Source organism: Stenella coeruleoalba, assembly GCF_951394435.1.
Source record: "Stenella coeruleoalba genome assembly, chromosome: 13".
Taxonomy (NCBI): domain Eukaryota; kingdom Metazoa; phylum Chordata; class Mammalia; order Artiodactyla; family Delphinidae; genus Stenella; species Stenella coeruleoalba.
Window position 1 is genome coordinate 32,511,959 of NC_137159.1, and position 13,266 is coordinate 32,525,224.

Below are 13,266 nucleotides of genomic sequence, written 5' to 3' on the forward strand. Positions count from 1 at the left end.
ACATACACAAGTTTTCTAAAATTCTAATTTTTTCTCTGAAAGCTCAATTTTTACAATTACAACATATACTGTTGGTTGCTTTCCTTGAAAAAATAGGCTAAGTTCATTTTTGAGGAACTGTCTGCCACATACTCAAATGTGAATAACCACAGTATGTCTGCCAGTCACTACTGAAGATAAAAATTGTGAACCATGAAAAAAATTTGCTAGTTCAGATTGTAACTCAAATCAGACAAGGGCTCTTCCTCAAGAATGAGACTGTATTTCAATATGCAGCAAGACAGGACATTTAAATTATACTGCAGTATTCCTTTCTTGGACTATTTCATTTCTACCCATTATGCTATTTGCATACTTGCCTCACTGCCTTTGTGAGCTCTCTGACTGTAGACCCCATGTCCTTTTCTTCCTTGCATTCTCCACAGTGTTCGGTAGTCACCGTTACTGAATGAATAAATATCCTATCTTCCCAAATAGACTGTAAGGACACTGAAAACAGAAACTCTGTGTTATTCTTCTTTGAATCACCAGCACCTAAGACAGGGTCTTGGGCACAACAGAGTACAACTGTGGTTGTTTATGATAATCAAGTTTATTATGTATATTATATCAAGATGGCCGGTAACAATCTCAGCAATAATTACTCTTTATCATTTTTCTTTCAATAACTACTGTAGAGGAGCAGCTTCATAAGTTAGGTTTGCAGATTGGCAGGAAGAAACCAAACACATATACACACACATGAAAGAGAAATTAATTGCAACGAGGTGGTCACACAGAGCAGGGTTGGATATAGCATGTTGGTGTGTGGTTTCCGCCTCCATGCGGTGTGTTGGTGACACTGAACTCTGCATAGATAAATCAGAAGAAAGTCACTATCCATTTATTGTCAGCTTTATATCACCATTCTGGAAAAATTATGCTCACAATCTATTTGCTTTCATTACAATGAATGTTTACAACCACTAGGATCGTCTAGTTCTAGAAACCAACAGTATCAACAAAGCCATCCTCAACCTGGGAGAAAAGCAGAATCAGCACCCATGTGTCACTGAAAAATCTTCATCTCTCCAGCTTCCCAAGGTCCCAGAAAACCCACCTCCCTTCAAGAAGTCAACAAAAAATATCTGCTTTTAGAATTAAACATGTAGGTGAGAAATGTACATGTGATCAGTTTTAGCTTGAAGGAGGAGGCTGGGATATAGTTTAAATTCCATGAACACCACGATAGGGAGAGTTGGCTCTTTTCCACGTTCAGGACAGCAATTAATTAAAGAATCAAGTTTTTGTTAATATTGCTTTTGAGCCCACAAATGTCATCAGTTTTCCCTCTATTTCGAGAATCACAGACTTAAATATAGTCCAATTACAAGTGGCAAATTTTTCTTACACTTTAGTCAATTGAGTTACATATTTATACATTTGTTATACTCAAAAGTGTCTTCAGGATGATTATGAAAGGCACATCAAACTATCCTTTTATAAAAAACAGCTACCATGAGTTATCATATTACTCTACTTCCAGGAAGAACATATTCTGATATTGAATGCTTTTTTTTCTTTCTAAAAGACGAGTGTCACCTTTTGCATTCTTTTTTTTATAATACCCTTATTGAGATATATAATTCATATGCCATAAAATTCCCCCTTAGAAAGTGTATAATTCAGTGGGTTTTAGTAAATTTACAGAATTTTGCATCACCACCACTAATTTTAGGATATTTTTATCAATTCATAAAGAAAGTCTTCTATGCATCAGGAGTCACGCCCTAGCCCCCTCCCTCCTCTAGACCCTGGCAACCACTCATCTACTTTCTGTCTCTATGGATTTGCCTATTTTGGATATTTCATAGAAAAGAGTTTACACAATCTGTGGCCCTTTGTGTCTGTCTCCTTTCACTTACCATAAGGTTTCCAAGGTTTATCCACGCTGTAGCATGTTTCAATCCTTCAGTTCTTTTTTATGGCCAAAAAATATTTGGTTGTAGAGGAAGACCACATTTTGTTTATCCATTCATCAGCTAATGGATATTTAGGTGTCTCCACTTTTTGACTATTACGAATAAAGCGTCTATGGACATTGTGTACAAGTTTTTACGTGGACACGTTTTTAATTCCTTTGGGATAGATCTGTAAGTGGATCAAGAAACACTTTAAGGATTAAGTTAGTGCAAAATCAGAATAAGTTCAAAGAATTTTTTTCACAGGTTTTTCAAGCCCCCAAGACTAAAGGGACATTAGGAAAGAACATTAGTTCCTAAATAACAACAGAGAGAAAAACAGAATAATAGACAATAGAGAAATACTTACCTTTTCCTTGCTGTAATTTAAGTAAATTTTAGTATTATACAATTTCTTGAAAACAAATTTAAAGACACTAAGAAAACAATTATAAATCTGTCTTGCTCTTTCTAGATATACATTTTTAGGTTCTTTTAGAATAGAAAATATTAGTGTTTAACAAGAAAACTTTTGGTTTATGATTTACGATTTCAATACTGTATCTACTGCGTTGTGTACATACCCAAATTAAAGATTCTAAACTATATTTCAAAGATTCTAAGTCATCTAAAATGAAGAGTATTACAGAGCCTAAAGTAGTTTAGCAACAGAGATACAGGGAGTTCCCTGGTGGCACAATGGTTGGGAATCCTTCTGCCAGTGTGGGGGACGTGGGTTTGATCCCTGGTCCAGGAAGTTCCCACATGCCACGAGCAACTGGGCCCGTGCGCCACAACTACTGAGCCTGCTCTCTAGAGCCCGCATGCCACAACTACTGAAGCCTGCACTCCTAGAGCCTGTGCTCTGCAACAAGAGAAGCCACCTCAATAAGAAGCCTGTGCACCGCAACAGAGTAGCCCCCGCTCGCCACATCTAATGCAGCCAAAATAAATTAATTTTTAAAAAAAGATACACTACATAAAATTGGAGAAGAAGGAGTTTCTTCTTGAAATAAAAGGCCAGCATCTTGAATGCTGGCAGACAACTTGCTACTTTCATCTGAGGATAAAAGAACTAATATCGTTTGAGAAAATTATGGTTAAAAATACTGTCTTTATTCTTAATATAAGGACAGCACATTGAGAGCTAAAATAATCAGGCAGGACTTCAGTTTGTAAAAGAAATGGTCAAATTCTTTGAGTTTTCCTAAATACTTTTAAACTCAGACATACAGTAAATTACAGAGTTGGGACGCAAAATAACATCCCCGACATGGTGGACATTTCTCTTCTACAGTCTAGTTGAATCTATTTGCAGTATCCATTTGGTACTGATTTCCCTGTTTCAAAGAATAAAAGTGGTAAATGAAATTGCAAAGCTCACATCTAGGGTTCTAGAAAAAATAACAGCCATTAGATGATGGCTGTTATTTTTTAAAGCCTGGTTCTGCTCGAAGAATCACTTTTAATAGGAATGAAAGAAGCATGCTTTCCCACTAATTATGCAATCTGCCTGGTTATACTGGCATAAGTATTCTATATAAAGACAGAATCTTTGGAAAAAAGAAAAGAGACCAATGTTTTGTGCAACCTATGGCTTTTAGTTTTATTATAAACACACGAAGTACATGAAAAATATCAAATTATTTCTTTTTAACTCTCTGTCTGCTTATTATTTCCAGATGCTTTAAATAGGATAGAAAAAGCAAAGCAACAAAACAAATTCCATCCACTACACTGAAGGTTGACATTTCAGTGTTTCACTTGTAAAGAGTCAATAGTAAAGTCATAACTATAAAAAGAAGGAAAACAATTATCACTTAAGTGCTTCCGTGGTTCCTGAATTATTTTTCCACAAAGAAATGGTAAATATGAGCCATATATTACTGCAGAGGAGAGTTACTTTTTTCTTTTCATGAACTTTTTCGCTTCTTTCAAAAGCCCTTCCACATCTTCCTTTTCTAGGTCTTCCTGTCCTGGTTCCCAGTCGGAATCTTCATCTGTTGGCTCATATTCTTCTCCCTCATCATCTGTAACGCTGTCATGCAGGTTGTACTCACTGGGTTGGCCAACACTGTCATCTTCATCTGAAATGTTTCTCACTGAAAAACAGTTTAGTACATGACACAACAATTGCCACTCAACCTGGGATTAGAAACATCTAACTGTAAAATATCCTTTTCTGCCAAGAAGAATTAATTTTACTTAATACAAAGCTAACTACTACAAATTTCTAGAAAGGGGGCTAAAGCTCTCATTTGTTATAATTCTAACTTTTTTTTAACATTTGCTTAATTCTAACTTTTCCTACCATGAGGCTCCCAAGACTAAAATGTCCTCTGAGATTCATAATGGTTCCTTAATAATATCATAATCATATTCATGCTACCCTACCTTCCACTGTGGTAGAATGTATTTTTGTCCCAGTTATTCACTGTCGCTCCCTGTGATGTGATTCTATTTACCCACCCCCACTGACATCAGACTTGGCCAAAGAAAAGTGAGTGGAAGTAACAGCTTCCATGGAGAAGCTTTAAGGGCCTTTCTGTGGTTCTGCTATTGCCATTTCCCCTCTGCTAGGAGAACAGTGTGTCCCAGATAGAGGTTGATCCTTCAGCCTGGAGTTAGGACGAGAACACACATGAGACAGAGCCACAGCCAACATGCAGCTACATGCATGTAACATGAAGGAGAAATACACCTATTTATCGTTGTAAGGCACTAAAATTTGAGGACCGTTTGTTTTCGCTGCAAACCTAGCACAATCTGATTGACACACCAGGGTTGTGACCAAATGAGGAAATATAAGCTTCCAAACTTTGGAAAATTGAGCTCATGCTTCAATAAGACTAGGATTACTATGGTAACAGCCATTAGACTTTACAGATTTCTAAATAACATTATAATAGTAGAATTACAATTCTAGAATTCTTCTGTCTCAAAGATCCTTTGACCTCAAATGACCTCAAAGATCCTTTCCAACTCCGAAGTTCTAATTTTAAGGACAAAACAGGAATTTTCATTTTCTCTACAGGAATATGAAATGCAGAGACAGGCTGACAGCTTGACTACTTGAAAGCAGCACAAGAGAAATAAGCTGTCACTTTTTTAAAAAAACTGATGGGTAACACTGTTCTACCATAATAATGAAAAATAACAACCTCTAGAAAAAGTAACAAACTCTTTAACATATTTGAAACAACATGCTATTAACTATTTGGTATTAGGATATGGTAATTTCTGACTTTTCTATTTATGCAGAGGAATTTATAATAACAGAATGACAACTCTGAAGTTTGTATCCAATATTTCCTGTACAATTTAAAATTTCACCATCAAAGTCTTATCCCAAGAACCAAGTCTGCAGAGCTACTGAAGAGTATACTGTGTCACATACATGCTGGAAGATTTTTACATGGAGAAAAAAATCTTTCCAAATTGCTGATTTTCTCCAAATAGTTTTCTGGTAATAGGCAATAATAAGACAGATGTCTCACTACAGCTTAACATCAATAATTCTTCAGGTTTTATTTTCCTTTCTTTTCCAGTATATCTTAGGATTAGTTAGGATATTAATTTTCATTTAAGTGAAAAAATACTTTAGCCCAGCATCTCTAAAGATGAAAGCTTACTACATACTATAAGAATAAACATTTTTAAATGCCTCATTTTACTACTAAAGACCAAGCTACTAGTTGGGTATTCATATTTTTAACTTTGGGAAAGCAGTTTGTGCAGGTCTGATCCACTTTAGTATACATTAAGTTTATTTCTTTTTTAAAACACCATTGCATTAGCCTTTTATATGTTCCAAAATCTCTCAGGTTTCCTCACAGTAAGCAGCAGTTTACAGAATCTCATTTAAGTTTCACCAACCTTCCTTAATAGCTTTCTTTCTAGATCTTTTAATTTCTACTTCTGAAAAGAAAAAAGTCTACATAAGCACATGTGTGCATACAACTGCAGAACTAGAGAAATAGGAAAATAGTTATCAGTAGGACATTCTAAATTTTGAGTCATGAATGGTACTGATCACCTAGAATCATGACTATCACATAATAATCAAAGCCAGAAAGAATGACTCCAATAATCAGGTAATAAAATGCTAACAACAATTTCTTTCAAATGCTGTCAACAAGCAAGGTAGCTAAGAAAGTTTAAAATAAAATTTTCCTGGCATTGATCACTCTTGTATTCAATATGTTGTGCTAAAACTGCAGCACTATGAAAAAGTGTGGAAAGTTAGTGAAATTTTAAACCAATTAGTTATACAAGAAGCTTAACAGATGATAGCAGTCAAACCTACAAAAATTGGAATACACTGCATAAACTGTTACATGTATGGAAGAACTTTACAAACTGAAGTGTTTTAGGAGTGCTACAAATCAGAAATTAAATAAGGATTTCATGTAGTTATTCTGTATTATAAAATTCTATAGTATTTGGTATATAGTATATGGGTCTATATTAACTTTTACTGTTTTATTATGTATTTATGATACCCCCACCTCAAATTTAACATGTGTTAAAAAAAAAAAACCCACAAACTACCTAGTTCTTCCTCCTGATCTCTATTATCATCTCCAGCCTCCTGATAATCTGTACTTCAATTTTCAGTCGTTCCTATTTCCTTTACCTCACCCCACCCCCCACACCACAACCAATCAGTTGGCAAATCCTATTGACTCTTAGTTCAAAATCTCACTTGTATCCAATCCTATCTTCCTACTCTCATGGTAGCCTAGTTCTGGTCCTTTATTCAACTACCTAACTAATCTCCAGAAGGCTTCCCCTACTCTAATTCAGACTGCTCATCATCAGGGGTAAAATACCGGCTCACCATTGTTTGTCAGTGCACAATACCTCTTTGGTCTAGCTTTCAAGAGCTTCTATAATCTGACTTCAATACACCCCTTTAGTATCATTCACAGTAACTAGAGAGACTCTCCCTGTCAATTAAACTGATCTACCTTCTAACTCCAAACACAACTTTCCATTTTCTACTCAATGTCCTTGACTCATCTATTATTCACTTTGTCTGGGATGTCCTATACCCACCCACGCAAAGCTAAGAAACAAAGATAATTGAAATCCTACCATCATAAAGACCAACTTAAAATTCCCTTATCAAGTCCACCCTGATAAACCCTGGCAAAAAGTGCTCCACCCCTTTCCTCCAAGATTTTAGAGCATTTCACCCCAAGCATGTAGAGCCAGAGCTGGTTCTCATGTATCTCTGTAACTCTGCTCACTTGGAAGACACATAATAAATGAATAAATGAGTGAATGAGTGTTACATAAATCAGATTAAGATCTTGGGTAATGTTAAACTTTAAAGATTTGGGAAATAAGAAAAACAAGTATGTTAGCATTTTATTTTAGATATCTCTAAATTAAGAAATATGAGACCTCAACATTTAATATTTTAAATACCCCAGACACCTTAATTTATAGGATTTTAAAGTAGGAAGAGATATTCTGACTATATTGCCACATAACAACTCTTGAAAGTACATTAAATATACAAGGCTAAACTGTTACATTAAAATATCATACTTAAAAAAAAAACCACAACTGTCTTTCCAACAAAATAAACAGTTTTTTTTTAAGAAAAGTTAATTGTTCTAAAAATACGTTCTTCATTCAGAAGACACTTCAATGATAATTCAAAGAGATTTTTCAAAGAAAATTCAGATACTTTTAACTATGCCATATGATGCATATTGTCGGTTTTAGGAAAATGGTTCCTAGTTCTGTAAAGATATACAAATGTGTCAAATGCTCTTTCATGGGGCAGTGCTGAAATCTGTCAATAAAATAGAGTTTTAATCAAATATTATTACATTATTGTTCAAAGGAAAGTTAATTTAACAACCATAAAAGCTATAGCTTGAGATACAGCCCCAATAAAGAAAAGGATAACATATAAACTCCATACCACATTAGCTCAGATAAAGTGATTAAATCTGTATCCGCAGTATTAAAGCACTGAAGTGTGTTTCAATAAGAAATAGCAAATAGAATTCCCTTGTGGTGAAATTAATTATTTTTATCACTTGGTTACAAGTTGGCTGTGTTTATACATATACAAAGGCAAGTGGGCATAGCCTGGATAGTACATTTTATTCTCTCACTCTGTGGGCAGAAATACTGGATGATGAATTAGCCTCTGCATAAATGATATGAAGAAGCCAGAATTTGTTAACGGGAAAAAATATTAGAGTTCAGAAGCAGGGGAAACAGAAGGTAAAACAGACTGATGTAAACAGGAATGACGGTCATTCGATAGTTGCATCTCTGGTGTCTATCTCCCCTTCTTCCCCAAAACTAGCTTCTACTGGGGATCTCTGTGGTTCTGAAGAAAGGGACTCTGAAGAAAGGGACTCTGCCTTGGTTCCAAGGGTGGAACAAACTAATCAGTGGTCACAGTGATTAATTCAAGAATAAGAATGTAACCTAAGCCAGTTTAAAAAAAGTTAATTTTATGATTTTTCCTAGGAATAGCAAGAGTCAAAGTTGTTCTCTCTCTCTCCTTACATATAAACATGGGGAGTTTACCATGTTAAATGGAGTTTAGCCAGTTGAATAAGGATGCATATAGTTCCTTGGTGGGGAGAGGAGCCAGTCTTAGGATAAAAATCACCCCTCTAAAGACAGGATGATGGAAGGAAATTGGGTGTTGGTGAATTATTGACATTATTAATGAGCCAAAGCAACAAATCTTGTCCAATCTAGCCTTGCTTCTGGACTTTTCAGTTATAGAAGCCAATATGATCTCTTTATCATTCAGGCCAGTTTGAGATTTTGTTTTAAGGTACCTGCAAACAAAAGAATCATAACAGATACCAAGGCAACTATATACTGTTGGACAATGATTGTAGAAAACATCTGCTATATAAAAACTCATCAGTTATTAAATCTAAGAAAATTATTAAAAGCAGCAATTCAACAAATTCACAGGAGCAGAGATTTTAAAAATTCACAATAACTGGAAACTGTATCTAGGTTTAACAGTAGAATCCATTTGAAGGTTTCATTTGGAGTTTCCTGAAGGAAAATTACTTACCTGGAAATGTACTATGTCTATATTCTATCTTGTGCTGGGGATTCTTCCTTTAAAAAAAAAAAAAAGGGAAAAAAAAGAAAGAAAGCAAATATAAGGTCTAGTTTGACAATCACTGAAAAGGAATAGGACTGTTCAAATTAAACTAGAGCACTCACTAACCTATGAATAAAATTATCAGTAAACCTCTTACTGAAAAGCATTTGCCTTGTTATTGTTGTTGCTGTTAACTAGAGTCACCATGCTGTACAAAGCATTTGCTTTTTAATTACATTTACTGAGTGCCTACTCCATGCCAGGCATACTTCTAGATGCAAAGACAGAGTGATGAACCAGATGAAGTGCTGCCCTCATGACTGACATTCTACAGAAAAGCAGTATGAGACAAATAAAATATAATACAATATACTGTATCTCTAAACTGTCAATGCCATATATCACATATATAAAGATATGAGGTAAATTAGTATATAAAGTATATAACACAAAATATCAAATTGTGTGTGTGTGTGTGTAATATCTAAAAGGATACTTCTAAGGCTCTTCTAGAATCCAAAGACAAAAGCATGTAAGTCATGTCTCTCCAAAGAATACCAATCAACTGTTATGAGAAAACAAGAAAGTCAGTTTGCATCGAGAAATTTATAACATATCCCAAAGTCAAACAGAAACTACTGTTTGAATATCTACTTTTGATTATATACATTGATGATCGCTTCTATCATTTCATTAAGCAAATGTTTGGGTACACTGTGTATACAACACATTCTCCACAAAGTACAAAACTACCCAGGCAGCAGAACCCCAAAGCGGCAACTGGTTTATCATGATCCACTTGGTGGGTACCTTTCTCTTAGGGGACTGACAAAGGAGAGCCGGGGAGCGCTGACAGTAGACATGTGCTGAGGTATACAGTTCACATGAAGCTGTTGTGAGGATTCAGGAGTAATACACAATAAGTCCTCAGTTTAAGGGCGTAGTAGGCGGCAAGTAATTAATCTTAGCCATTGATTCATTCATCAGTGGTCCAAGTAATAGGCATGGGCCACTTATTACATGCCAGGCTCTGTGTCAGGTGTCAGCAACGTTTCTTATTGCTAATATCTCTTCTTTTGGGGTAACTTCTCCTACGATATGAGCATTAAACACAGTACGAGAGTGCAACCACACAATTAACTGGGGTCATAACTCAATAGTTTTGAAAAGTGGAAAAAAGATTCACCAAAAGATTGTGTGTTTGGGGTAATTAACCCAAATCTGACCTTTTGATGGAAAAGAAACTTCAAAGTTGAAAGAAATAAACTGGATAACTTAAACGTGATGAAGGGAGCTGCAAATGAACAAAGCTGCCATGATGCTTCGTGGGAAGATCTTTCCTTACTGAACATGCTGGCACAGGTCATTAACTTGTTTAATTCAGTCTTTATTAAAGTACAATTAATGTTGGACATCAGGGGAGGTAGAACAGAAAAATGGGGGACATTAATACCAAAGGTATTTTCATCAATAATCTGGATAAAATTGCTGATCCTTTGAGATTGTTTTTGGTAACCTTTTTAAAATCTTTTTTTTTATTGTGGTAAAATATACTAGTAACTTTTTATTTTGAAAAAATGTCAAACTACTGAAAAGTGGCAAGATTAGTACACAGAAATTCCATATATCTTCATCAAGATTCTTCAAGTGTTAACATTCTACACAGATGCCTCATTATTATTATTATCTATCTACAGTCATTTGAGATTTAAAGGCTTTTTTCTCCTTCCTTTTAATACATGTTTGCTTCAGGTCCCTAGAAGTCCTAACCTTTTCCTGTTTTGCCCTTAACAGAGCAGGATTATTGAAAAGTTCATTATGGTCTTAATTGTTTGCTACTGGAGCCTCATTCAAAAGCTGCTTTAGAAACTCTCAAGTAACTAAATGTCAGACTTTAAAAACAAGTATAGAAATGAAACCAAGTGAGTTAATGGAGACAAGTACAGTTTGTGTACCAAATACCAGTTAAAAGACTGTGGACATCCACTGTCAGGCTAGCAAGACTGAAAGGAAGAGTAACTTTTTTAAAAGGCCAAATGAAGACACAGTATCAGGATTGACATATATATATATTAATATGTATAAAATAGATAACCATTGAGAACATGCTGTATAGCACAGGGAACTCTACTTCACTGTACAGTAGAAACTAACACAACATTGTAAAACAACTATACCCCAATTTAAAAAAAAAAGAAACCACGGTGGGGATGGAGGTAATGGTTCAACCCCAAAGTTGCAGAAGGTAAGGTTCCCCATCATCTTGGAACACATACACAGTTGCACTCACATACTCCATTTACATTATCTAACCTCACACACTACCTAGGAAAAGGCAAGCCATTTCAGAATAAACGAATAGGGAAAAAAGTTTACCCTGGTATATTGCAAAAAGGAAGAGCAGAAATATGTGTTATGAAATTCTGTGCTCAGAAAATTTCAGCTCCATGTGCAGATTCTCATCTGCCTTAGAGGGGAAAAAGCTGTTTCTCTGAGGTTCTGCTAATAGTTTCCATCCTTTCCTAGGAGAACTTGCTATTTTCATTAAAAGGCAGGTGTTAAGACTGCAATGTAGACCAGAAGAAACTAGCTGAGTTGGTACTTTTCCACATTTAACTTAGAGATCAAACTTCCCATTTAAAACAAAAGTATTAATTAATTAATATCAATAGAGATTCTGCTAGTTAATTCATTGAAAATGAAGAAAAAATATCCTCTGGGACAGGTTCAAAAGTTTCCTGTTTTGGGGTATTTTCAAAAATACTTTATTCTTTCTTGATGCTATAACTCACAGAATAGATAGACTTCAATATGAAAATGAGCCAAAGCAGAAACAAAAATGTATCATCACATTTATGTGCAAAAGCACATACTCAAAAACAAATTTTAGGCATGTTTTGTTTACATAGCAATTTAAATGTAAAGAAGTTAAGTATTCTGAATGTTAAATTATCCTCTCCTTCAAGGTCCCTCCACCTTTATTTGCAGCCCAATCCTTCATTTCTACGTTGGGAAAAAAGTTTTTGATTTTTTGCCATTGATAGGCACTTGCTCACAGCCTTTTTTTTTTTTTTTTTAACATCTTTATTGGAGTATAATTGCTTTACAATGGTGTGTTAGTTTCTGCTTTATAACAAAGTGAATCAGTTATACATATACAAATATCCCCATATCTCTTCCCTCTTGCATCTCCCTCCCTCCCACCCTCCCTATCCCACCCCTCTAGGTGGTCACAAAGCACCGAGCTGATCTCCCTGTGCTATGTGGCTGCTTCCCACTAGCTATCTTTTACATTTGGTAGTGTATATATGTCCATGCCACTCTCTCACTTTGTCCCAGCCAGCTTACCCTTCCCCCTCCCTGTGTCCTCAAGTCCATTCTCTAGTAGGTCTGTGTCTTTATTCCCATCTTGCCCCTAGGTTCTTCATGGCCTTTTTTTTTTAGATTCCATATATATGTGTTAGCATACGGTATTTGTTTTTCTCTTTCTGACTTACTTCACTCTGCATGACAGACTCTACGTCCATCCACCTCTCTACAAATAACTCAATTCCGTTTCTTTTTATGGCTGAGTAATATTCCATTGTATATATGTGCCACACCTTCTTTATCCATTCATCTGTTGATGGACACTTAGGTTGCTTCCATTTCCTGGCTATTGTAAATAGAGCTGCAGTGAACACTGTGGTGCATGACTCTTTTTGAATTATGGTTTTCTCAGGGTATATGCCCAGTAGTGGAACTGCTGGGTCGTATAGTAGTTCTATTTTTAGTTTTTTAAGGAATCTCCATACTGCTCACAGCCTTTTTGCCAAGAATATTCTTCTAACTCTACACTGCTTGTCTAAGTACCTTGCGCAGGAAAACAACTCTGATAATTACTGGGAAATATCTCCAGAACATCTTGTCCATATCCACCATTTGGTACTTATCACATAATTTCTTATACTGCCATCTAAATTTTCAACACAAATGTTTGTGTGTGTGTGTGTGTGTGTGTGTGTGTGTGTGTGTATTATCTCATCATCTGTCAAATAAGCTGCTGGAGGTCATGGGTTTTTCTTACATTTTTAAATATCTTTTATAGCACTTACAAGAGTACCTTTTACAAGGTGGCATTCAACTATATTTTTCATAAATTATCTACCTACTACAATATAATCAACTCTTTTCCTTCAAAAAGAGGTTTTTTTTAAATTGAGCTTTACATGAGTTTCCAAAATGATG

The 13,266-nt window shown here is 35.4% G+C and overlaps 1 protein-coding gene across 3 annotated transcripts in view; it reads right to left on the reverse strand.

Moving 5' to 3' along the window:
- Positions 1 to 378: 378 nt before the first annotated feature.
- Positions 379 to 13,266, reverse strand: part of APLF (aprataxin and PNKP like factor) — an 85,241-nt gene continuing 72,353 nt past the window's right edge. The window contains exons 9-12 of one of the 3 annotated variants that reach the window (XR_013831000.1): positions 9,007 to 9,053; positions 3,844 to 4,042; positions 1,905 to 2,130; positions 379 to 489 (exon numbers count right to left, since the gene is read on the reverse strand). Coding sequence is in view for 1 of the 3 variants with exons in the window: in XM_079940604.1 (XP_079796730.1) it covers positions 2,022 to 2,130; positions 3,844 to 4,042; positions 9,007 to 9,053 (355 nt within the window). In the remaining 2 variants the exon portion in view is untranslated. Of the gene's footprint in view, positions 490 to 624; positions 849 to 1,473; positions 2,131 to 3,843; positions 4,043 to 9,006; positions 9,054 to 13,266 lie in introns of those variants that run through there. The other 2 variants (XR_013831001.1, XM_079940604.1) reach the window with 2 other exon arrangements.